The following is a 25009-nucleotide window of genomic DNA, read 5'->3' as shown; positions in this document are numbered from 1 at the left end:
GGCGTGTTAATCAGGCAGGAAGCGGCGTGTTAATCAGGCAGGAAGCGGCGTGTTAATCAGGCAGGAAGCGGCGTGTTAATCAGGCAGGAAGCGGCGTGTTAATCAGGCAGGAAGCGGCGTGTTAATCAGGCAGGAAGCGGCGTGTTAATCAGGCAGGAAGCGGCGTGTTAATCAGGCAGGAAGCGGCGTGTTAATCAGGCAGGAAGCGGCGTGCAGCTTCACCTGAGAGAAGCTGGTCCTTGTTGTTCTCCACAGCAAACTTCAAACGCTGAACATCTTTAGCTGCATCTGCAACACATAAAGGAGCGCATTATCGTCTCTTCTGATTGGTCAGTTATCACGCCTTTGAGTTCGAAGAACACACGATAGGCTGTCCATCATTTCACAAACAGGATATGTGAAGGTTAAAGAACATGGAGGACACCAAATCCCTTCCAAAGCTACTAGTATGTAGCTATGCTAGCTGCTAAATGGCAATAAGTCTTTTCTGACACTTTTTTGGTGAATTATTTTCTGTTTTGGCCAAATTGCTTCTCATCTTTTTACTCAGTATAAACATTTCATTTTTCTTAAAATGAGAGGACAAGTTGGTGAGCAGAGCCACAAGAAATATCTGAAAATTAGGAGGAAATATTGGAAAAATATTCCCTTGGAATGAAGTATTAAAATCTTTGAAAAATACGGTTTCCCTGGCAACAACAACAATATTGGTAATGCTAAAGTTGTTAAATGTGAGTAATTTATTTTTGGGTTACAAATCTTGTGTCCTATTTGTTCCTAATCACCTTAATACACAGCTCACTCAATTTTCCTTTAAAACCAAACCAAAGAGTCCATGATGTAATTAAACTGTCGATCCTCCCTGGACCCCCAGGGGTCCCTGGACCTCACTTTGGGACTCTCAGTCTTGGATACTGTACATGGTGGAAATGTGGTTTTTACCTTTGGAGAGGTGCAGGGCGGAGCTCAGGGAGTCCGTCAGGTTGGAGAGACTCTTCTCCACCGACCACACGCGGTTTGACGTCTTCATGTCTGCGTGCAGTGAGTACACGCACACACACACACACACACACACACACACACACAAACACACACAAGTTTGTGCAATATCTTGTTTAGTGCAGATATACGGGAAGTGTGTGTGTGTGTGTGTGTGTGTGTGTGTGTGTGTGTGTGTGTGTGTACTCACTGCTGACCCCAAATGCGATGATCAGAATCAGGATTATCACAGCTGTCAGACCAGGAAATAACCAGCGTCTGTTCCTGGAGACACCTGAGAAGTAGACAGGGGACGGGTCTGGCAGGTGGACAGAGGGACGGATAGAGTCAGACGGGACTTGTCTCCTCTCAGTGATAGTCAAACATGTCCAGGGGGCAGGACGGACAGTCAGGTACCTTTGTTCCAGAAGGAACTGCTGTCCTCCCCAGTATCGTCATGGTATTCTGTTGTCATGGCGGCGATCCCTCTTCTTCACCTTCTTGAGGATGAAGTGTGGCTGACAGTCCGATGTCGGCGAGCAGGAGGTCGTTGGCCACTGGATGAGCTTTGATCTGCAAAACAGGACACGTGTCTGTGAGGACGCTGACCTGTCTGGGATCCACACGTGTGAGTGAGGTCATGGACGCGCTGCTCTGTTTTATTCAGACTGATCCAATCATCGGTCTGGTTCAGAGGACAGATTCTTTACTGAGTCATTTATCTTTATTTAGTCATGCTGCAAGAATAAAGAGCCAAGAAGTCAAAGTCTCCCTGTAGACTCATCAGCAGGCCCTCGTCCGTCCTGGGACAGATGAGGTGCTTCTTGAGGCCCACCCGGCTGCCCACTTCCTGAGCATCCGACCTGCTGGACAGGTGTCACTCACAGGTGAGCAAAAACGCCCCGACGCCCCCTAGAAATGATAAAAATGCATCTTTGGTACACACGTGTAACATGTCAAGACCTGCAGACAGGCGCACTGGGACTTTGACATTTGGCAGACTGGGGATGAACTTTGAGTCTGTGCTTATTTCCAGGGCTCTTGATCAAACTCCTCCCAGGAGCTTCATCCGCTCCGCCCCAGGCTGGACCTCCTGTACCCCAGCCTGGGCACTGCGCCTCTCTGGGTGGTGGGGGCCAATTTTGAAAACTGAAGTTGTTACTCTTCTCCACGTGGTGGGTCTGTTTAGAACTTTGATACGCGTTGCGCCCTCAAGACATCAACTGTTGTGGAGCAATGTCAGGTTTCATGACCTGAAAGATGTTCCAGTGGGCGCCAGGCCCCGGCGGGCACCAGGCCCTTTCTGCTGCCCGAGGAAATCTGGTTACTTCTTTATTTTTTGAGTTTTCAAAAATCATAAAAAATAATTTGCTGTAGCAGAAATGACTTACATGTGCAGCAGCGTAGTGTGTTTTAAATAACCAGGTTTGTCTCCTTACTCAATGATGAACATCGACGTGTTGTTTTTATTCAAAATGTTTCATATAAAAATCACCTCGTCAACGTCACCGAAGAGGCAGAGCTCAGTCTGTTTCCCTATCAAGCATCAGCGGCGTGCAGCCGTCTCCTCATCAGGCTTCTCTGGAACCCTGAGGCCTCCAGGATGTGAAGCTGACATTCTTGAACCCAGCCAAGTTTCACCAGAAACAAGAAGTGTGGAGATGGACCACCATGGAGAAGCTGCCGTTCATGGCTACTGAGGGTAGCATCTACCGAACCTGCTGTCTGTGACAGTGCTAACATGTCATGTCCCCGGATCTATTTAAAAACATCTTAATAAATGCAGGACCCCCCCCCCACACACACACACACACGCACACACACACATTCTACTTGCTGTCTACATTTCCAGCAACGCAGCCCTACTCTTGACAGGTGGAGGTGTTGGGAGCGTGACACTTGGAGCAGCAAATGTTAGCGAGCATTCCAGGCCTGCTGATTTCATGCTAACGCTACTTTTCAAACTTAACTTTAGCTTTAATCCCAGTTGTAATATTTCTTATTTAATGATAATTAATGATTTTGTTGAATGTTTTTAAGTCCTGTTGAATATCTTTAGTGCTAATTAGCATGTCGCATCACTTAGACTGAATGGTGGACGTCTTCAATGCTAATGCTAATTAAGCCTGCAGCTAATTCTTTCTCACTAAATCAAAACAGCTGAACAGTGTTGGAAATGTTTCGTGTTTATTGGCTCTCGATGAGGACAGCGAGCTGTTCCAGAAGAAAACAAGAACCCAGAAGGAAACTCCACATGAACACAAATATTCCTGAGAGTTTAAGTTAAGTTTTCACTTCAACTTAAGTCAGACTCTGCCTGCTCCTCTTGTCAGCTGTGAGGTCAGAGGTCAGCCTTCAGTGAGGTCATCGTTAAAGTAAAGGAGGAGGGCGGGGGTAAGAAGATTGTGGTCCAGGCGCAGCTGCTGGAGCTGGAGGTCATCGTCTGGGACACTGTTGTCACTGAGCGTCCTGCTCATGTCCAGACTGACTCCGTTGTGTTTCCAAGTGTAGCTGCAGGCGTGAGAGTTATAGCGCAGGTAACGCTGAAGGATCTCAGCTAGTGTCTCCTCCGAACACACCTGAGCAACCAGGAATAAACTCAGCTCTCAAAAACAGAACCTTAACCTAGCACTAAGACAGGGAGCAGGCGGGAACGGTTAGCCTAGCATAGCACTAAGACAGGGAGCAGGCGGGAACGGTTAGCCTAGCATAGCACAAAGACAGGGAGCAGGCGGGATCAGTTAGCCTAGCATAGCACAAAGACAGGGAGCAGGCGGGAATGGTTAGCCTAGCATAGCACAAAGACAGGGAGCAGGCGGGAACAGTTAGCCTAGCATAGCACTAAGACAGGGTGCAGGCAGGAACGGTCAGCCTAGCATAGCACAAAGACAGGGAGCAGGCGGGAACGGTTAGCCTAGCATAGCACTAAGACAGGGAGCAGGCGGGAACGGTTAGCCTAGCATAGCACAAAGACAGGGAGCAGGCGGGATCAGTTAGCCTAGCATAGCACAAAGACAGGGAGCAGGCGGGAATGGTTAGCCTAGCATAGCACAAAGACAGGGAGCAGGCGGGAACAGTTAGCCTAGCATAGCACAAAGACAGGGAGCAGGCGGGAACAGTTAGCCTAGCATAGCACAAAGACAGGGAGCAGGCGGGAACGGTTAGCCTAGCATAGCACTAAGACAGGGAGCAGGCAGAAACAGTTAGCCTAGCGTAGCATAAAGACAGGGAGCAGGGAGAAACAGTTAGCATAGTTTAGCCTATGCCCAATTGTGTTATGTTCACCTCCAGCAGCTGTTCCTGCGACGTCAGCGTGTTGATGACCCGTATCCACCTGGTCTTAGTGGACAGCCGTCCCACCTCGTAGCGTTTGTCCTTCCACCACGGGATGACATCGCTGGCCCAATCAGAGTGAGGGCCAGCAGGCGGAACATGCAGAAAGCGCCCCCTGGGGGTGTAGTAGCTCACACAGTTGGTCAATGGATGGATGTGGGTCAGCACCTGAGGACAGATGATACACACACAGGTAAATCAGGTGGGAAATTTGCTCTTTGATTGGTCGGTTGGGTGGCGAGCGCTCACGTCTTTGGTGTCTGGGTCGAACCAGCTGCTGATGTCCTTTCCTGCAAACTCCATGAGGGGCAGCAGGAGGGCGTCACCTGCTGGGACACACCGGCAGCCATTACTGTAGAGATCTGCAGGACGTGACCCGCCATTTTGGATTTGTTTCTCGATTTGTGACGTCAAAGACCTCACGGCCCCGCCCCTCACAACAGGGTCGTGCTGTGTCTAAAAAACAGTACCCGCCAGGTGTTGTCATACACAAGCGACTTGTGTGAGAGTCGTTCTCACCTTCGTGCTGCGTCATCAGCGGCGTCAGGTCGTAGACTCTTCCCAGGAAGGACACCCACAGGTCGGAGGCGGTGTTGTGAGCCGCCACCTGGGAGGGAGTGTAGAACCGCGGCCGCTCCCGTGTCTTCTTCATCTCCATCAACGGTCGGCTGAAACCCACCTGCACGCGCTCGGGGCGACGCGCTCCCGTTGTTATTACGTCTCCATGGCAACACAGCGACGAGGAGCGGTGTCGCTGACGTCATAATATGGACTCCGATTCAACGGATCTGCACCGTTTGGCAACCACGGGTCTGAAGAAAAGACAGGAGGACACAAAGAAGGCGGACGTGCGGTGTCTGGTAGCTGAACCCGCCCCCTTTATCACGTCAAGTGGGCTCCGAGGAGGTAGTTGAGCCCATGACATCCTGGTTCTCACGCTTTAACCGTGGGATCAACGTGTATCTTGTGGCCTCGGTGTAATCACGTTCAATACGAAGGGCATTCACCAAATATCCATGCTTCCTCTCCGTCCGGCATGAGTCTCCAACCCTAACCCTTCTCTCTGTGTTCCTACAAATATGCAGGGAATGGAAAATCATTAAAAACAACAAAGTTTGCTGAGGACCCCTGGAAGCCCTTGGTGGACCCGTAGGGACCCCCGGCCCCAGCTATGAGGACCAGGGTCCACAGGTATTGGATCCTGGTCCGGATGACGTCCGTTTGGGCTGTTAATTTTTGATAATTTGTCTTTTAACATTTTTACCAGCTAATAAAAGAATGTATTTACTTAAAAGTTAGTATTTTTCATTCAATTATTCAACACATCAAAACTGTTTTGATGTTCACGCCAATAAATTAAATGAAGGGACACGAGGAGAGCGTGATTTCCCGCGGACGTCATGTGATCTCATTTCACTGCAAGGACGCAACCCGAATCCAGCCTAACAGTGCCGACACTCGAGATGAGTTATTAGCCACTTCCGCCCTCCTCCGTGACGTGGCAAACATTCACTTTCTCCGCGTTTCATGAACTTTCTGCCGCTCGAGGCCGCAGAATAATCACCGCAGCGGCCTTCCATCTGGCCTCCCCCGATTGGCTCGCCTGGAGCCGCCGCGCCGCGATGATTGATCCATACACCTGCTAATCAGCCTGTGTGGTCTTCTCATTGGCTGCCATGCCGATAGTGGGCGGGCCGGTTGTGTTCTGGCTTGTGTTGACGTTTGGCCGCTGGGTTTGATGATCTCGCGAGGCTTGGAGCAACCTGAGCGTCAGATGCGAGCAGATGGAGTGAAGAAGAAGAAGAGGGAAAAGAGTTTAAAGTTTCAATACTAAAACAGCTTGAATGATAAACGCCGCCATGTCCTCCGCTCGCCTGCTCGGCCTACTGGCTCTCGCCGCCCTCCTCAGCTGCTCGGCGGCAGAACAGCGGCGGCTCTCCCCAGGTAAGGCCGCTCCGAGTGTCTCTTGCCCGTCCAGGCGGACCACCCTGACCCTCTGGAGGTGTCGGGCTCCGGCTCACCTAGCTAACCTAAACTAGTTACACCGTCCGCCGCATGAAGGTCTGGTCAGCGGCGTCAGGAGACGCGTCCAGCTCCGAGGGGAAGCGGAGCTGGGGGCGCCGGCCCTGACCCGGAGGAGCGCTAGCCGCTGCTCTCCGCCGGAGCTACGCTGCTCCAGCCCGAGCACCGGTAGAACCGCTGTCCAACTGTTAAACGACGCAACTCGTTACCGGGACAGAACTCCGGTTCTCCAGACTTGGAGGCGGTGAGAATTCCGCTTAGAGACGCGGCAGGACGCGAGAACGCGGCCAAACTTTAAACACGTTTACAGTGTAGAATCAAGTGACTCGCGCTTGAACGTGTTCAAAGAGTAATTATCATCAGGTCAGATGATTAAGAACAGTAGTCCAACGTCATCGTGACGTTGCATCAGAAGTAAAGACCGTGAAGGTGATTCCCTCGGTACTGTTGGAGGTCCGGGGACCACCGTGTGGTGACCGCAAGAGGGGCTGGAGGGTGATCCGGGATCACTCCAGGTTCCAGTATCGATGTGATCAGCCTGCTGATCTCATCGGACTCGCTTCTAATCAGATCCGTTTGTGAAAGCGCCAGTGCAGAAGATGAGATCTCAGCTCGGCTGCTGGTCAGACTGACTGTAGCAGAGGGCTAACAGGAAGTAGCCATCTGTGTCCACGGAGCATACTCACCGCCTGCTCACCCTGGACAACCTGAACCCACCTGTCAGGAGAACTGCAGCCAAGGAGATGCAGAGCATGGATGTTCAGAGGCCAGGCTCAGCCGCCCACTGCTGCGTCCCCTTCACCTGTGACAGGAGATGAAGTCGTAGGACTTCTGCATGTTTCTGGCCTCTTATGAGGAGCAGTTGCACATTTTTGTGACATTTTGTTTCTGGTAGAGAGAACGAGGGAGAGAGAAGAGGAACCTGGGGATTAAAGTCCTCACTTGCTGCAGATCAGCTGACCTCATCCCACCAAGGCAGCATTCACACACTCACCAGCACCTGAAGAGAAAAAGAAGCTCTCCAGGCCTGGAAGAGTCCTGGAACTGAGCCTCGCTCATGAATGTTACAGTTACATGGTAGAGGCGTTGCTGCATTTTGAGTTGGAATGCACCTGGTTGGCGTGCTGAGAATGTGGGAGGAGTCAGACTCTGACCACTAATGTGAGAGGGGTCTTGGCTGGGGGGGCGGCATAGCTCAGAGGTAGAGTGTTCTTCTAGCACCAGGAGGGTCGCTGGTTCAATCCTCACTTCCCCCAGTGACAGTGTCCAAGTGTTCTTGAGCAAAATACTGAACCACTAAATGCTCCTGATGCCCCCCCCAGACCTTAAACAGATTAGCGATATCAGAGATGGATGGGTGGTGGATGAATGGATGGGTGGTGGATGATGGATGTGAGGGTGGAGGGATGATGGATGGATGAATGGATGGTGGATGAATGGATGGGTGGTGGATGATGGATGTGAGGGTAGAGGGATGATGGATGGATGAGTGGTGGATGGATGAATGGATGGGTGATGGATGAATGGATTGTGGATGATGGATGTGAGGGTGGTGGATGATGGATGTGAGGGTTGTGGATGATGGATGTGAGGGTGGATGATGGATGGATGGGTGGTGGATGATGGATGGATTGGTGGTGGATGATGGATGTGAGGGTAGAGGGATGATGGATGGATGAATGGATGGGTGGTGGATGATGGATGTGATGGTAGAGGGATGATGGATGGATGAATGGATGGATGGGTGGTGGATGATGGATGTGAGGGTAGAGGGATGATGGATGGATGGATGGATGGATGGTGGATGATGGAGGGATGATGGATGTGAGGGTGGATGATGGATGGATGGGTGGTGGATGATGGATGTGAGGGTAGAGGGATGATGGGTGGATGATGGATGGATGGATGGTGGATGATGGATGTGAGGGTGGAGGGATGATGGATGTGAGGGTGGATGATGGATGGATGGGTGGTGGAAGGGTTAATGGATGGGTGGTGGATGATGGATGGATGGGTGGTGGATGATGGATGTGAGGGTGGATGATGGATGGATGGGTGGTGGATGGATGAATGGATGGATGGATGGGTGGTGGATGATGGATGTGAGGGTGGTGGATGATGGATGTGAGGGTGGTGGATGATGGATGTGAGGGTGGTGCATGATGGATGTGAGGGTTGATGATGGATGGATGAGTGGTGGATGGATGAATGGATGGGTGATGGATGATGGATGGATGGATGGATGATGGATGGGTGGGTGGTGGATGATGATGTGAGGGTGGATGATGGATGAATGGATTGTGGATGAATGGATGGATGGATGGGTGGTGGATGATGGATGTGAGGGTGGATGATGGATGAATGGATTGTGGATGAATGGATGGGTGGTGGATGGATGGGTGGTGGATGATGGATGTGAGGGTGGTGGATGATGGATGTGAGGGTGGATGATGGATGGATGGGTGGTGGAAGGGTTAATGGATGGGTGGTGGATGATGGATGGATGGGTGGTGGATGATGGATGTGAGGGTGGATGATGGATGGATGGGTGGTGGATGGATGAATGGATGGATGGATGGGTGGTGGATGATGGATGTGAGGGTGGTGGATGATGGATGTGAGGGTGGTGCATGATGGATGTGAGGGTGGATGATGGATGGATGAGTGGTGGATGGGTGATGGATGGATGGGTGGTGGATGATGGATGTGAGGGTGGATGATGGATGAATGGATTGTGGATGAATGGATGGGTGGTGGATGGATGAATGGATGGATGGGTGGTGGATGATGGATGTGAGGGTGGTGGATGGATGGATGGGTGGTGGATGATGGATGGATGGGTGGTGGATGGATGGATGAATGGATGGATGGGTGGTGGATGATGGATGTGAGGGTAGAGGGATGAATGGATGGTGGATGAATGGATGGGTGGTGGATGATGGATGTGAGGGTAGAGGGATGATGGGTGGATGAATGGATGGGTGGTGGATGATGGATGGATGAGTGGTGGATGGATGGATGTGAGGGTGGTGGATGATGGATGTGAGGGTTGTGGATGATGGATGTGAGGGTGGATGATGGATGGATGGGTGGTGGATGATGGATGGATGGGTGGTGGATGATGGATGTGAGGGTAGAGGGATGATGGATGGATGAATGGATGGGTGGTGGATGATGGATGTGAGGGTAGAGGGATGATGGATGGATGAATGGATGGATGGGTGGTGGATGATGGATGTGAGGGTAGAGGGATGATGGATGGATGAATGGATGGATGGGTGGTGGATGATGGATGTGAGGGTAGAGGGATGATGGATGGATGGTGGATGATGGAGGGATGATGGATGTGAGGGTGGATGATGGATGGATGGGTGGTGGATGAATGGATTGGTGGTGGATGATGGATGTGAGGGTAGAGGGATGATGGGTGGATGATGGATGGATGGATGGTGGATGATGGATGTGAGGGTGGAGGGATGATGGATGTGAGGGTGGATGATGGATGGGTGGTGGAAGGGTTAATGGATGGGTGGTGGATGATGGATGGATGGGTGGTGGATGATGGATGTGAGGGTGGATGATGGATGGATGGGTGGTGGATGGATGAATGGATGGATGGATGGGTGGTGGATGATGGATGTGAGGGTGGTGCATGATGGATGTGAGGGTGGATGATGGATGGATGAGTGGTGGATGGATGAATGGATGGGTGATGGATGATGGATGGATGGATGGATGGATGATGGATGGATGGGTGGGTGGTGGATGATGGATGTGAGGGTGGATGATGGATGAATGGATTGTGGATGAATGGATGGATGGATGGGTGGTGGATGATGGATGTGAGGGTGGTGGATGGATGTGAGGGTGGATGATGGATGAATGGATTGTGGATGAATGGATGGGTGGTGGATGGATGAATGGATGGATGGATAGGTGGTGGATGATGGATGTGAGGGTGGTGGTTGATGGATGTGAGGGTGATGGGTGGTGGATGGATGGATGGATGGGTGGTGGATGGATGGATGATGGATGGGTGGTGGATGGGTGTTGGGTCTTGGCTGATAAGCCACTGATATTTGTGATGGTGGTGTAATAATGGTGTGATGTCACGGGTCCAGCTGAGGGCGCTCCAGAGCTGCCGCCTTGTTGATCTTCTTGATCAGCTGGCTGCCAAGACACAGTCATACTGGGACACAACTGGAACCAGTGAACCCAGGATGGTTCTATTTTCAGTCCAGTGCTAAAACTCGCAATATTAGTGATTTTCTCCGAAACCAGCATGAGGCTCATAAATGCTGCTGAAATGTTTGATTATTAGAACAATAACTGTGGTAGTCACAGTAATAAGTGGTAATAACGAGATAATTACAGTAATAAGCGTAATAACAGTGTTAATTACAGTAATAAGCGTAATAACAGTGTTAATAACAGTAATAAGCATAATAACAGGGGCAATAACAGTAATAAGCGTAATAACAGTGTTAATTACAGTAATAAGCATAATAACAGTGTTAATAACAGTAATAAGAGTAATAACAGGGGCAATAACAGTAATAAGAGTAATAACAGTGTTAATAACAGTCATCAGCATAATAACAGGGGCAATAACAGTAATAAGCGTAATAACAGTGTTAATAACAGTAATAAGAGTAATAACAGTGTTAATAACAGTAATAACCGTAATAACAGTGTTAATAACAGTAATAAGCGTAATAACAGTGTTAATAACAGTAATAAGCATAATAACAGTGTTAATAACAGTAATAAGCGTAATAACAGTGTTAATAACAGTAATAAGCGTAATAACAGTGTTAATAACAGTAATAAGAGTAATAACAGTGTTAATAACAGTAATAAGAGTAATAACAGGGGCAATAACAGTAATAAGCATAATAACAGTGTTAATAACAGTAATAAGCATAATAACAGGGGCAATAACAGTAATAAGCATAATAACAGGGGCAATAACAGTAATAAGCGTAATAACAGGGGCAATAACAGTAATAAGCATAATAACAGTGTTAATAACAGTAATAAGCATAATAACAGTGTTAATAACAGTAAAAAGCATAATAATAGGGGCAATAACAGTAAAAAGCATAATAACAGGGGCAATAACAGTAAAAAGCGTAATAACGGGCAATAACAGTAATAAGAGTAATAACAGGGGCAATAACAGTAATAACTGTAATAACAGGGGCAATAACAGTAATAACCGTAATAACAGGGGCAATAACAGTAATAACCGTAATAACAGGGGCAATAACCGTAATAACAGGGGCAATAACAGTAATAACCGTAATAACAGGGGCAATAACAGTAATAACCGTAATAACAGGGGCAATAACAGTAGTAAGAGTAATAACAGTAATAACAGTGTTAATAACAGTAATAAGCGTAATAACAGTGTTAATAACAGTAATAAGCGTAATAACAGGGGCAATAACAGTAATAAGCATAATAACAGTGTTAATAACAGTAATAAGCATAATAACAGGGGCAATAACAGTAATAAGCATAATAACAGGGGCAATAACAGTAATAAGCATAATAACAGGGGCAATAACAGTAATAAGCATAATAACAGGGGCAATAACAGTAATAAGCATAATAACAGGGGCAATAACAGTAATAAGCGTAATAACAGGGGCAATAACAGTAATAAGCGTAATAACAGGGGCAATAACAGTAATAAGCGTAATAACGGGCAATAACAGTAATAAGCATAATAACAGTGTTAATAACAGTAATAAGCATAATAACAGGGGCAATAACAGTAATAACCGTAATAACAGGGGCAATAACAGTAATAACCGTAATAGCAGGGGCAATAACAGTAATAAGAGTAATAACAGGGGCAATAACAGTAATAAGCATAATAACAGTGTTAATAACAGTAATAAGCATAATAACAGGGGCAATAACAGTAATAAGCGTAATAACAGGGGCAATAACAGTAATAAGCGTAATAACAGGGGCAATAACAGTAATAAGCGTAATAGCAGTGGCAATAACAGTAATAAGCGTAATAACAGTGTTAATAACAGTAATAACCGTAATAACAGGGGCAATAACAGTAATAAGCGTAATAACAGGGCAATAACAGTAATAAGAGTAATAACAGGGGCAATAACAGTAATAACCGTAATAACAGGGGCAATAACAGTAATAAGAGTAATAACAGGGGCAATAACAGTAATAAGCGTAATAACAGGGGCAATAACAGTAATAACCATAATAACAGGGGCAATAACAGTAATAAGAGTAATAACAGTGTTAATAACAGTAATAAGCATAATAACAGGGGCAATAACAGTAATAAGCATAATAACAGGGGCAATAACAGTAATAAGCATAATAACAGTGTTAATAACAGTAATAAGCATAATAACAGGGGCAATAACAGTAATAAGCATAATAACAGGGGCAATAACAGTAATAAGCATAATAACAGGGGCAATAACAGTAATAAGCGTAATAACAGGGGCAATAACAGTAATAAGCATAATAACAGTGTTAATAACAGTAATAAGCGTAATAACAGGGGCAATAACAGTAAAAAGCGTAATAACAGGGGCAATAACAGTAATAAGAGTAATAACAGGGGCAATAACAGTAATAAGCATAATAACAGTGTTAATAACAGTAATAAGCATAATAACAGGGGCAATAACAGTAATAAGCGTAATAACAGGGGCAATAACAGTAAAAAGCGTAATAGCAGTGGCAATAACAGTAATAAGCGTAATAACAGTGTTAATAACAGTAATAACCGTAATAACAGGGGCAATAACAGTAATAAGCGTAATAACAGGGCAATAACAGTAATAAGAGTAATAACAGGGGCAATAACAGTAATAAGCGTAATAACAGGGGCAATAACAGTAATAACCGTAATAACGGGCAATAACAGTAATAAGCGTAATAACAGGGGCAATAACAGTAATAAGAGTAATAACAGGGGCAATAACAGTAATAAGCGTAATAACAGGGGCAATAACAGTAATAAGCGTAATAACAGGGGCATAACAGTAATAACCATAATAACAGGGGCAATAACAGTAATAAGAGTAATAACAGGGTTAATAACAGTAATAAGCGTAATAACAGGGTTAATAACAGTAATAAGCATAATAACAGGGGCAATAACAGCAATAAGAGTAATAACAGGGTTAATAACAGTAATAAGCATAATAACAGGGGCAATAACAGCAATAAGAGTAATAACAGTGGTAATAACAGTAATAAGCGTAATAACAGAGGCAATAACAGTAATAAGCATAATAACGGGCAATAACAGTAATAAGCATAATAACAGGGGCAATAACAGTAATAAGCATAATAACAGGGGCAATAACAGTAATAAGAGTAATAACAGGTTTAATAACAGTAATAAGCGTAATAACAGGGGCAATAACAGTAATAAGAGTAATAACAGGGGCAATAACAGTAATAAGCATAATAACAGGGACAATAACAGCAATAAGAGTAATAACAGTGGTAATAACAGTAATAAGCGTAATAACAGAGGCAATAACAGTAATAAGCATAATAACAGGGGCAATAACAGTAAAAAGCGTAATAACGGGCAATAACAGTAATAAGAGTAATAACAGGGGCAATAACAGTAATAAGCATAATAACAGGGGCAATAACAGTAATAAGCGTAATAACAGAGGCAATAACAGTAATAAGCATAATAACAGGGGCAATAACAGTAAAAAGCGTAATAACGGGCAATAACAGTAATAAGAGTAATAACAGGGGCAATAACAGTAATGAGCGTAATAACAGTGTTAATAACAGTAATAAGCGTAATAACAGGGGCAATAACAGTAATAACCGTAATAACAGGGCAATAACAGTGATAAGAGTATTAACAGGGGCAATAACAGTAATAACCGTAATAACAGGGGCAATAACAGTAATAACCGTAATAACAGGGGCAATAACAGTAGTAAGAGTAATAACAATGTTAATAACAGTAGTAAGCGTAATAACAGGGGCAATAACAGTAATAAGAGTAATAACAGGGGCAATAACAGTAATAAGCGTAATAACAGGGGCAATAACAGTAATAAGAGTAATAACAGGGGCAATAACAGTAATAAGCGTAATAACAGGGGCAATAACAGTAATAAGCATAATAACAGTGTTAATAACAGTAATAAGCATAATAACAGGGGCAATAACAGTAAAAAGCGTAATAACAGGGGCAATAACAGTAATAAGAGTAATAACAGGGGCAATAACAGTAATAAGCATAATAACAGTGTTAATAACAGTAATAAGCATAATAACAGGGGCAATAACAGTAATAAGCGTAATAACAGGGGCAATAACAGTAATAAGCGTAATAACAGGGCAATAACAGTAATAAGAGTAATAACAGGGGCAATAACAGTAATAAGAGTAATAACAGGGGCAATAACAGTAATAACCGTAATAACAGGGGCAATAACAGTAATAACCGTAATAACGGGCAATAACAGTAATAACCGTAATAACAGGGGCAATAACAGTAATAACCGTAATAACAGGGGCAATAACAGTAATAACCGTAATAACAGGGGCAATAACAGTAATAAGCGTAATAACAGGGGCAATAACAGTAATAAGAGTAATAACAGGGGCAATAACAGTAATAACCGTAATAACAGGGGCAATAACAGTAATAAGCGTAATAACAGGGGCAATAACAGTAATAAGCGTAATAACAGGGGCAATAACAGTAATAAGCGTAATAACAGGGGCAATAACAGTAATAAGCGTAATAACAGGGGCAATAACAGTAATAACCGTAATAACAGGGGCAATAACAGTAATAAGAGTAATAACAGGGTTAATAACAGTAATGAGCATAATAACAGGGGCAATAACAGCAATAAGAGTAATAACAGGGTTAATAACAGTAATAAGCATAATAACAGGGGCAATAACAGCAGTAAGAGTAATAACAGTGGTAATAACAGTAATAAGCGTAATAACAGAGGCAATAACAGTAATAAGCATAATAACAGGGGCAATAACAGTAATAAGCATAATAACAGGGGCAATAACAGTAATAAGAGTAATAACAGGTTTAATAACAGTAATAAGCGTAATAGCAGTGGCAATAACAGTAATAAGCGTAATAACAGTGTTAATAACAGTAATAAGCGTAATAACAGGGGCAATAACAGTAATAAGAGTAATAACAGGGGCAATAACAGTAATAAGCATAATAACAGGGACAATAACAGTAATAAGCATAATAACAGTATTAATAACAGTAATAAGAGTAATAACGGGGGCAATAACAGTAATAGGTGGTAATAACAGTAATACAGTAATTAGAGGGGTTGCTGAGAGGCGGGTTAGCCCATGGAGATTACCAGAGGTTAGAAGACCTGGTTTAGAAAAGTTGACAAAGTCCCCAAAGGGAAGCTGAGACCACAATTTTTTTTTCAGCCAAGACCTCTTCCACGTTGCCACTGAGAGAGTCTGACTCCTCCCACATTCACACTAACCCGGTACATCCTAACTCAGAATGAAGCAACGCCTCTGGCATGTAATCGTAAATGCAATGTAATAACAATATGACCTGCCATATAACACTCAGTCACGTGACCGTGTGTCAGAACATTCTAGACACGTCGGAGGGTCCTGTTGTCTAAATGAGGGCAACCATCTCAGACTGTGTTGGTTCAGCTGGAAACGGACCTGCAGTGGTGAGGGAGCCCTTCGTCTCCTCCTCCTCCTCACCTCTCACCCTCTTTAACCTCCCCAAGGAATTTCTCTCTCACCAAATTCCTCAGAAGCTTAGAGGAGGGGCGACCAACTGAGAAAATAGAGTGAATAGAGTTTTGTTCTTCATCTTCATTATCATCTGTGTATAAAGTGTGAAAAAAACACACATCAAAGTCCAGAAGAGATTTAGTCGACAGAGAGGTTCAGAGAATCAGTGAAGGATCATGCCAGCCTTTAAATAGGGACTCAAAATGAGCCCCATGCTAGTTAGCTTAGTGGCTGGTAGTGGGTGGAAGTGTTAGCATCAGCTAGCTCAGGTCCAGGCTAGTTAGCTTAGCCCAATGGCTGGTAGTGGGTGGGAAGTGTTAGCATCAGCTAGCTCAGGTCCAGGATGCTGGTGTGTCCAGCAGGAACCCTCCTCCTCCTCATCATCAGTAGCAGCAGTCGCTCTTCTAGTCCTCAACAAACCTTTGGTTCTGTTGACCCAAGTTCCAGTGGAGCTTTGGAGGTGCTGCGTCAAATCACTGCTCCCAGTCAGGAAAGTAGTTCCGGCTACGTGTCTGATTCTACCACTACAACGTCTCCTCATGTTAAACTGGTATTCATCACCAAGGTTACACACAACCCTCCTGATATTAATGCAGGCAGAGACGGAGCTACGCTAACACTTCCCACCCACTACCAGTCATTGTGCTAAGCTAACTAGCCTGCGTCTCAGCTTGAGTCTGGCTCTGTGGATGACAGACAAGTAGAACCAAAAAACCGGACCTGTTAGACGTTCATCCAGAGGTCTGATTGGAGCAGCTGAGTGGTCCTCGCTGCAAATTCAGGCTAATGAGTCATGGCTAAAACTCTGGTCTGATACAAGGACTCAAACACTTGAATGTGTGACTAGACCTGTCTCAACTCTGATCATCTTAACTGACTAATTTGTGTGTGTGTGTGTGTGTGTGTGTGTCGGGGGTGGGTGGGTAGAAAACCTGCTGGTGATCACTGCAGCAACAGAGGAGACTGATGGCTTCAGGCGGTTCATGAGGACGGCCAGAGAGTTCAATTACACTGTGAAGGTAACACACCTGTAGAAACCCAAGTGGGAGGGGGGCTGCCCATGACGATGATGATGATGATGATGATGATGATGATGATGATGATGATGAAATGGGCAGATCCTGGGTCTGGGGGAGGAGTGGAAGGGCGGTGATGTGGCCCGGACGGTTGGCGGAGGTCAGAAGGTCAGATGGTTGAAGAAGGAGATTCTGAAACACTCGGACAAGGACGACCTGGTCATCATGTTCGTGGACAGGTAACATTGCCATCATCTAACCTTCATCGTGTTCCTTCTTTTGTTCCATCTCTTCTACATTGTCTTTGTTTCCTGAGAAATCCGACTCGGCTGACCTACATAGGAGGGAATTCTTCCTCCTCACAACCCAGGAAGTGAAGAATCTCTGGGGACTGCGTTAAGATCTGACTGTCATTTAAACGAATCAAAATGACGCGGCAATTTGAACAAAGCTCTCATGCACGCCAGCAACTTCAAAATCCCTTGTTTTCTGATTGGACTTTGGCTCAGAGGAGGTTACAGGGATTTGTCTTGCTGGAGTGAAACTATTTCCCCTCGCGGTTGAAACACACACACACACACACAACTTGTCCGTCTATATTTCATAGTCATCGCGTTTAAATGAAGTGATTAATTACTGCTCAGCTGCAGGCGGCGGCCATTTGTATTTGTTTTGAATTGCAGCCTCCATGTGTCTCTCTCTAGTTACGACGTGATCTTCACGTCGGGTCCGGAGGAGCTGCTACACAAGTTTTCTCGTCTGGGTCACAGAGTGGTGTTCTCGGCGGAGGGGTTCTGCTGGCCTGACCAGAGACTTGCACCTAAATACCCCGTGGTGCATACTGGGAAACGCTACCTCAACTCAGGAGGTGCGAGAGGATCAGTGGGTCCCATTGGTCTTGTGTTTGTTCCTTGGGTCAAAGGTGACGTGTTTTTGTGTGTGCAGGTTTTATTGGCTTCGCTCAGGACATCAGTGCCATGGTCCAGCAGTGGAAGTACAAAGACAACGACGATGACCAGCTCTTCTACACCAAGATCTACCTGGACAAGACACAGCGGGTACACGAGCCCAAGCAGATGACTCTAATAGAGAGCCTCTGCTGCTGAGACCCATGCTAGTTAGCTGAGCACAGGCAATGGTGGTGAATGGGAAGTGCTAGCCTAGCTGCTCAATAGCCTGGATTCATCAGAAAGCTCTCACCTTGGAGACACAACGGTTGACTGAGTTCTGTCATTCGTCTCCACAGACAAAGTTCAATATAAGTCTGGACCACCGCTCCAGAATCTTCCAGAACCTCAATGGCGCCATCGGTGGGTCACGTGGTTCTCACTATGGTGACATTGTGAAGTGAACCAGCGTAACGTGTTCCTGTCTGAATCTCTCTCGTCAGATGAAGTTGTCTTAAAGTTTGAGAGGGCAAAGGTCAGAGTGAGGAATGTAGCCTATGACACACTCCCAGTCGTTATCCATGGCAACGGACCCACCAAGGTAACTGAGCCATCGCGGTTTTACCGGTTGGGCTGCCACATTTGGTTCTACAGGAGAAGACTTAGTCACTGGTTTGTGTCTCCAGCTGCAGCTGAACTACCTGGGGAACTACGTCCCGACGGCCTGGACCTACGAGAACGGCTGCAGCATCTGCGACGATGACCTGTTGTTCTTCAACGATGTTCCAGTACATACCGATGCCGGCGTGGACTTGAACTCCCGAGCTATTTGTTTTCTGGAAGTTGAACCTGTGTGTGTGTGTGTGTGTGTGTGTGTGTTTTAAGGATGAAGAGATGCCACTGGTGTACATTGCTGTGTTCATCGAACATGCAACCCCCTTCATGGATGAGTTCCTAGACCGACTGACCACGCTCAACTACCCCATTGAACGGATACGCCTCTTCATCCACAACAACGTACGTCTCACACACACACTACCCTGATCTACTGCAACACCTTCTGACATGCTGTTGCCGGCTCTGGTCCAGGTTGTCTACCATGAACGCCACATCCAAAGGTTCTGGGAGCGTCATAAGTCTCTGTTCCCCGATGCCTTGCTGGTTGGACCAGAGGAGAACCTGCAGGAGGACCAGGCCAGGAACATGGCCATGTAAGTAGAATATCCAGAGAACCTTTGACTACAGCACTGACCTGACCAAACCCTTCAGGCCAGACCTCTAAAGGTAACTTGCTGCCCATTGAGCACCGTCAATGTTCAGCGCTATGAGCTCAAGGTGTCTGTGTGTGTCTGTGTGTGAATAGTGAGGCATGTAAGAAGGATCCAGAATGTGATTATTACTTCAGCATCGACTCTGATGTCGCGTTGACGAACCCAGACACGCTGAGGATCCTGATCGAGGAGAACAAGTACGTACCCTCCTGATACCCTACACCCGAACTAGGACCCATGAGTATCCATCCATCCATCATCTATCATCCATCCATCATCTATCATCCATCCATCATCTATCATCCATCCATCATCTATCATCCATCCATCCATCCATCCATCATCTATCATCCCTCCATCATCCTTCCAACCATCCCTCCCTCCATCTTCCCCCTCTTCTCCTGTTGAGGGTGGTGGGGGTGGAGCCTATCCCAGCAGCCTTCCCCCTGGACAGGTCACCAGTCCATGGCAGGGCCAACTCATGGAGACAGATAACCATTGGCTCTCACAGCCACGCCTACGGTCAATTTAGAGTCTGGATTAACCTGGTCCCTCTTGATGTCTTTGGACTGTGGAGGAAGCTGGAGTACCAGAGAGAACCCAGCAGGAACAGGGAGAACATGGAGACTCACCCAGAAAGACCCCGTGCTGCAGCCGGGGCTCCACCCACAACCTTCTTGATGGGGGCCACAGTGAGGACCACTGCTCCACCGGGCCGCCATTAGTAACCTACACCCTAACTGGGACCCACTAGTACTCTTTCACATACCCTACATCCTCACAAGGGCACACGAGTACCTTCTAGTTTTCACCACACCCCACATAACACACATTTATACCCTTTTATGTACTCTACTCCATAACAACAACACTCTAGAACCCTTCTGTTCCTTGAATCCTGACGTTTGTGTGCCTGCCCCAGACCCCCGTCCTCTCTTGAGTAACCACCTGTCTCGTATTTCTTGCAGGTCAGTTATCGCGCCCATGCTGTCCAAACACGGGAAGCTGTGGAGTAACTTCTGGGGTGCTCTGAGTCCTGAAGGGTTCTACGCCAGATCCGAAGACTACATTGAAATCGTCCAGGGAAAGAGGATGTGAGTGCCGTGCCTCTGTCGTATCAAAGCTGTTTGTCCAGGCCATGCTGGTCAGCTGATTCATGTTGGTGTGTCTGCAGTGGTCTGTGGAATGTTCCGTACATCACCCAGGCCTACCTGGTCAGAGGCAACCTGCTGCGATCCAAACTGTCCCAGGTGAGCCTGTACGTGGATGAGGAGATGGACGTGGACATGGTGTTCTGCAGGCGAATCAGAGACCAGGTGAGTCTGCGAAGCTGCTCTCCTCACAGTTACACCTGTATGATAAACTTCTGGCCTCATCTTGTGTTTCTGAACACCAGAACCTCAGCCAGAACATCTGTCTGTCCTCAGGGAGTATTCATGTTTGTGTCCAACCGCGACGAGTTCGGCCGTCTGGTGTCATCGGCCAACTTCAACACTTCCAGACTTCACCCAGACATGTGGCAGATCTTCGACAACCCTGTGGTCAGACACTACCACCTCATGAGAAGGTGATACCATGAGTGGAGGCGCAGGCTGAAGGCTGTCTGTGATTGTTTGCAGGACTGGAAGGAGAAGTACGTCCATGAGAACTACTCGAAGATCTTCGAGGACGAGAAGAACTTTGTTGAGCAGGTGAATGAATTCATTTGTCTGAAGAAAGTCGTCCTTCTGCTGCTGGGAGAACCAAACATTTACCTTGAATGTGTCTCAGCCCTGTCCGGATGTCTACTGGTTTCCTGCCTTCTCTGACAAGATGTGTGACCACCTGGTTGAGACCATGGAGGACAACGGCCAGTGGTCCGGAGGGTCCCACAAGGTAATGCACCAGTCAGTGAGGGATGCTGGGGCAAAAAACAGTCCAGTGACATGTTGTACAGATATTAGCAGCTCTCAGACTCAAAGACCTCTGCACTGCCGTAGCGGAGCATCCGGCTTTTTGGCCAGACAGATAAAGTGAACACCAGCCATAGTTTCTCCCCAGGGGGCCGTCACCGGGGGCGGAGTCTAGTGGCCCATCCTGACAACACGTCACACGTTATGCCAGGCGTGTCCGAAGGCTTCAATTTATGAATAACCTGCGCCTTGTTGTGAGGGAAGCCGCGTTCCGTCATCCTCCTGGCCAGACTGGCCCCGTTCCTGAAACGTTCCGGTGAATGACCTCCTCTGCACGGAGGCTCAGGAGCTCGCGGGACTCAGTGTCTCCCCAGTTGGCCGTCGTCCAACATCTTGAACTTGAAACTCTCATCTCTCCCTTGAGTTTATTGAAGTCCTGCTGGATAGGCTCCATCGGCACCACGCCCTGAAACTGTCAGAGTGGGCGGACTGGTCAGATCGAACTCGCTCCGGCAAAAAGACGAGGGTTGGAGTCGCTCGGTGTGAACACAGCAGGCACCCCGGCAAAAACACGGCTTTTGTGGCAGTGTGACAAGGACTATTGAGAATCTTTGGTGTGTGTGTGTGTGTGTGTGTGTGTGTGTGTGTGTGTGTGTGTGCAGGATGAACGTCTAGCTGGTGGTTATGAAAATGTCCCGACTGTTGACATCCACATGAACCAGGTTGGCTTTGAGAAGGAGTGGCTCAAGTTCCTCAAAGAGTACATTGTCCCTGTCACTGAAAAACTTTATCCTGGATATTACCCCAAGGTACGCATATTCCCAATACTATTCTGAGGTACAAATATTCCAGGTACTACCTCAGGGTATGACCTCAGGTGTTACCCCAAGGTACGCTGAAGTGAACGTGGCCGCTAATTGATCGTATGACATTGGAAGCTCTTTTCGTCTCCCTAAACCTGTCACTCATCACTCTTCTTCAGGCTCAGGCCATCATGAACTTTGTGGTGCGTTACCGGCCTGACGAGCAGCCATCTTTACGGCCGCATCACGACTCGTCCACATTCACCATCAACATCGCCCTGAACAACAAGAACCATGACTATGAGGTACACTAGCACTAGCTGCTAGCTAGCTTAGCTCCTGACAGATCAGCATCTCCTGTCAACTACATCAGCTTGAGATCGCCATGGTAACCCTTTGCTCCAATAACCTGTGTGATCTTGTGTGTGTGTGTGTGTGTGTCAGGGTGGAGGCTGCAGGTTCCTGCGTTATGACTGTAAGGTGGAGTCTCCCAGAAAGGGCTGGTCCTTTATGCATCCCGGCCGCCTGACACACTACCACGAGGGGCTGCCCACAACCAGGGGGACCCGGTACATCATGGTGTCCTTCGTCGACCCCTAGACCCTGCCCCCTGGCTGTGTTATTGGTGGATGGACAAAAACACCTGATGACCTTGAATGCATCTTTCTCTACACTTCCCACAATAGACGTCTCGTTTTTTCTAGAGTTTGATGTAATTCTGTTGAGGTGAGGTACCATACCTGTGATCACGTTCCACACCTGCACGTTCTCAGAGACGGTGGAACCTGCTTCTCACCTGCATCTCCATAGCAACCTACACAAGTGTCAGACATTTCAGGCACTTTATTTATCACATTTATTTTCATCCAGTTATTTCAGACGATCAAAAGAACAAAAACTTGAGATGTCATGGTCTTGAGGAGTCGTAGCCGGGTTTTTCAAAAGAAGAGTCTCCTGTGTACGTTGAATCACCACGCTGCCTTTTCTCGTTAAATCTGAATCTATGCAAGCAGAACACACTGTGTGTGTGTGTGTGTGTGTGTGTGTGTGTGTGTGTGTGTGTGTGTGTGTGTGTGTTTTACACTACCTGACACGATGTCTCTGCCACCTTGGACTGTAGAATTGAATGACGCTCACCTGGTGCGACTTTAACTGACCACATGGCGCCCCCTCCAGGTTAAACACACCAGAAGTCAAAATGCATCACCTGCTCATGGACTGGGTGTTGCTGGGTTACCGTGGTGACCAGCAGTGTCACTGCGTCTGATGGAAATGATAACTCCAGCCGTCTTTGCTGGAGTTCAACCTGGGCAAGAATGAAGAAAACAGAAGATGCCAAAAAAAGAGAACAAATGTTTTCAAAGAAAAACTGTTTATGAAAGATTGTTTTCATGAGGAGGTTCGTTGGAGTGTGCGAACCTCCACAGGAGCAAGTTGTCAGTCGTAGTGGGGCCTTTTTCTACTTCCGTATTTTGAGGTTTTCTTGGTGTTCGGGAGGGTTTTCAGTCGTCGTCTCCCTTTTATCTTTAAGTGTTTATGAGGACAGACCCACGAGGGTGTTCCCTCCTGCATGTTGATGCGAGGAGTCCAGTCTGGCTTTGTATAAAACTGCATTAAATTATTTGTTCAAGACTGAGTGAATAAATTTTGAGGGTTTTAATAAATAATCCGACTGTTGTTTTATGTGTTGTCACAGATTTCATAAACGGCTGAAAACGTTAATTCCTATAATCTTTAATCTTCAGAATTAAAAACTTGATTGAGCTTTGAGGAGCAGAAGGTGCTGCCAGACCTCATCCATGGAGATCAGACCGGTGTTCCACTCCACAGACGAACAACAGATAACCTCGGACGAACAAATGATGCCATTACAGGGCGTTTGGATGCTGAGAAACATTCTGATACAAGACACTGGGGAAATTTGGATTCCAGCATAAATTTATTGGAATAATTCAGGGGCTATAGGACAGACCCTCAGCCCGTATCAGGGTCGGTGGCGATCTGTCCGAGGCCTTTGTCTTGGATCGTGGATGCAGACAGGGCTGCGTCTATTTATAGAAACAGGAGGTCAATCATTAAGGCAAAATCCAAATGTCCAGGCCGTCACCCTGTCAGGAGCTGAACATGAGGCAGCAATGTTGGCTGACGACGTGCTGCTCTGCCTGGGCGACCCAGAGAATTCATTTAGTGAATTGATGTCTGCTTTGAATGACTTCGGTAACTCTCCGGCTATAAAATCAATACCTTCAAAACTCAGGTCATGACCCTCAACTGTACGGCCTCCTCAGCCTTACGTAAGACATCTAAGGTAAACTGGGACAACGAGAAAATTTAATATCCAGGGGTGCATCTGACCAGGGAGATCTCACGGCTTTTCCAGGCAAAGTACGTGCCAATTGCTCAACATACAAAGAGAGATTTACACAGATGGAACCTGATCCCCGTCCTGAGTCTCAGTTCTAGGACAAGTGCAGTCAAGACGATTATCTTACCACGTCTACGCTACCTTTTCAGGAACCTTCCTATCGAAGTGAGTGAAAATCAGTTCAGGGAATGGGACACGTAGATATCCAGATTAATCTGGCAGGGTCGCAAACCCAGGATCAATATTCCACCATTCAACCCGCTAAGGACAATGGAGGGCTGGGCCTCCCCTGAGAAACTATTGCTATGCTGCCCAAACAGTCCCCCTCCTGTATTGGTGGAATGAAACATATCCAGCTAAACGGCAGGAGTTACAATTCAGTCTATCAACCCAGTTCCCTATTCAAGCTGTGGTAGCAGGCAAGGGCCTAACGTGTCCCACACTCTGAAGGCCTGGCAGAAGGTGAGCAATAATTGTGGGATACATAAAATGCTGAGAATATTCAGATGGTTTGCTTATGACTCTGATTTTGCCCCTAATAGACAAGACTCCAGCTTGAACTTATGGTCAAGGCGTGGTCTCTCAACGCTCGTCTCACTCACCCAGAGGAACACTGAGTGCAGTTCTGAGACCCTGCAGAACAGGCATGGCCTGACACGGAA

General features: G+C 46.8%; 4 protein-coding genes across 6 annotated transcripts in view; 1 reads left to right on the top strand and 3 right to left on the bottom strand.

The window, feature by feature from the left end:
- asgr1a (asialoglycoprotein receptor 1a) overlaps positions 1-1697 on the bottom strand; it is a 3715-nt gene extending 2018 nt beyond the window's left edge. The window contains exons 1-4 of the mRNA XM_086198077.1: positions 1396-1697; positions 1190-1297; positions 943-1032; positions 223-288 (exon numbers count right to left, since the gene is read on the bottom strand). Coding sequence (XP_086054203.1) covers positions 223-288; positions 943-1032; positions 1190-1297; positions 1396-1453 — 322 coding nt within the window. The 5' untranslated portion in view covers positions 1454-1697. The remainder of the gene's footprint in view (positions 1-222; positions 289-942; positions 1033-1189; positions 1298-1395) is intronic.
- The window catches only part of LOC147238995 (stress-associated endoplasmic reticulum protein 1), a 63146-nt gene that overhangs the window by 3036 nt on the left and 35101 nt on the right, over positions 1-25009 (bottom strand). The gene's annotated exons all lie outside the window — the stretch shown is intronic.
- Positions 3149-5862, bottom strand: cyb5d1 (cytochrome b5 domain containing 1). 2 transcript variants are annotated; one of them, XM_086198079.1, is made up of 4 exons: positions 4831-5862; positions 4561-4640; positions 4264-4479; positions 3149-3557 (listed from the first exon to the last, which is right to left on the bottom strand). In XM_086198079.1, exons 1-4 carry the CDS (start codon positions 4967-4969, stop codon positions 3327-3329), a joined length of 666 nt encoding a protein of 221 aa, XP_086054205.1. In that variant the 5' UTR covers positions 4970-5862; the 3' UTR covers positions 3149-3326. The 2 variants fall into 2 exon arrangements, with proteins under 2 accessions (XP_086054205.1, XP_086054206.1); XM_086198080.1 differs by having other exon boundaries at positions 4561-4637; positions 4831-5846.
- On the top strand, positions 6003-23061 carry plod3 (procollagen-lysine, 2-oxoglutarate 5-dioxygenase 3). 2 transcript variants are annotated; one of them, XM_086198067.1, is made up of 19 exons: positions 6008-6255; positions 17041-17132; positions 17232-17368; positions 17834-17997; positions 18075-18187; positions 18376-18439; positions 18520-18617; positions 18703-18804; positions 18902-19033; positions 19106-19227; positions 19380-19484; positions 20256-20381; positions 20462-20603; positions 20715-20828; positions 20907-20978; positions 21058-21162; positions 21842-21988; positions 22162-22287; positions 22427-23061. In XM_086198067.1, exons 1-19 carry the CDS (start codon positions 6156-6158, stop codon positions 22580-22582), a joined length of 2217 nt encoding a protein of 738 aa, XP_086054193.1. In that variant the 5' UTR covers positions 6008-6155; the 3' UTR covers positions 22583-23061. The 2 variants fall into 2 exon arrangements, with proteins under 2 accessions (XP_086054192.1, XP_086054193.1); XM_086198066.1 differs by having other exon boundaries at positions 6003-6255; positions 20462-20828.

The sequence above is a fragment of the Aulostomus chinensis genome, chromosome 24, assembly GCF_037954235.1.
Source record: "Aulostomus chinensis isolate RoL2024-O1b breed Wild chromosome 24, RoL_Achi_v1.0, whole genome shotgun sequence".
In the NCBI taxonomy this organism is placed as follows: Eukaryota; Metazoa; Chordata; class Actinopteri; order Syngnathiformes; family Aulostomidae; genus Aulostomus; species Aulostomus chinensis.
Note: the sequence above shows the minus strand (reverse complement) of the source record. Positions and strands in the feature narration are given on the sequence as shown.

What these genes read in the sequence shown, in the direction of transcription:
- cyb5d1 (XM_086198079.1), bottom strand. Translation starts at nt 4,969, where the DNA reads ATGGAGATGAAGAAGACACGGGAGCGGCCGCGGTTCTACACTCCCTCC. An exon ending in GCTGATGACGCAGCACGAAG is followed by an intron (nt 4,641 to 4,830) that starts GTGAGAACGACT and finishes GGTGTGTCCCAG; the next exon opens with CAGGTGACGCCCTCCTGCTG. An exon ending in TCGACCCAGACACCAAAGAC is followed by an intron (nt 4,480 to 4,560) that starts GTGAGCGCTCGC and finishes ATCTGTCCTCAG; the next exon opens with GTGCTGACCCACATCCATCC.
- plod3 (XM_086198066.1), top strand. Translation starts at nt 6,156, where the DNA reads ATGATAAACGCCGCCATGTCCTCCGCTCGCCTGCTCGGCCTACTGGCT. An exon ending in ATCCTGATCGAGGAGAACAA is followed by an intron (nt 19,485 to 20,255) that starts GTACGTACCCTC and finishes TATTTCTTGCAG; the next exon opens with GTCAGTTATCGCGCCCATGC. An exon ending in ATCCTGGATATTACCCCAAG is followed by an intron (nt 21,989 to 22,161) that starts GTACGCATATTC and finishes ACTCTTCTTCAG; the next exon opens with GCTCAGGCCATCATGAACTT.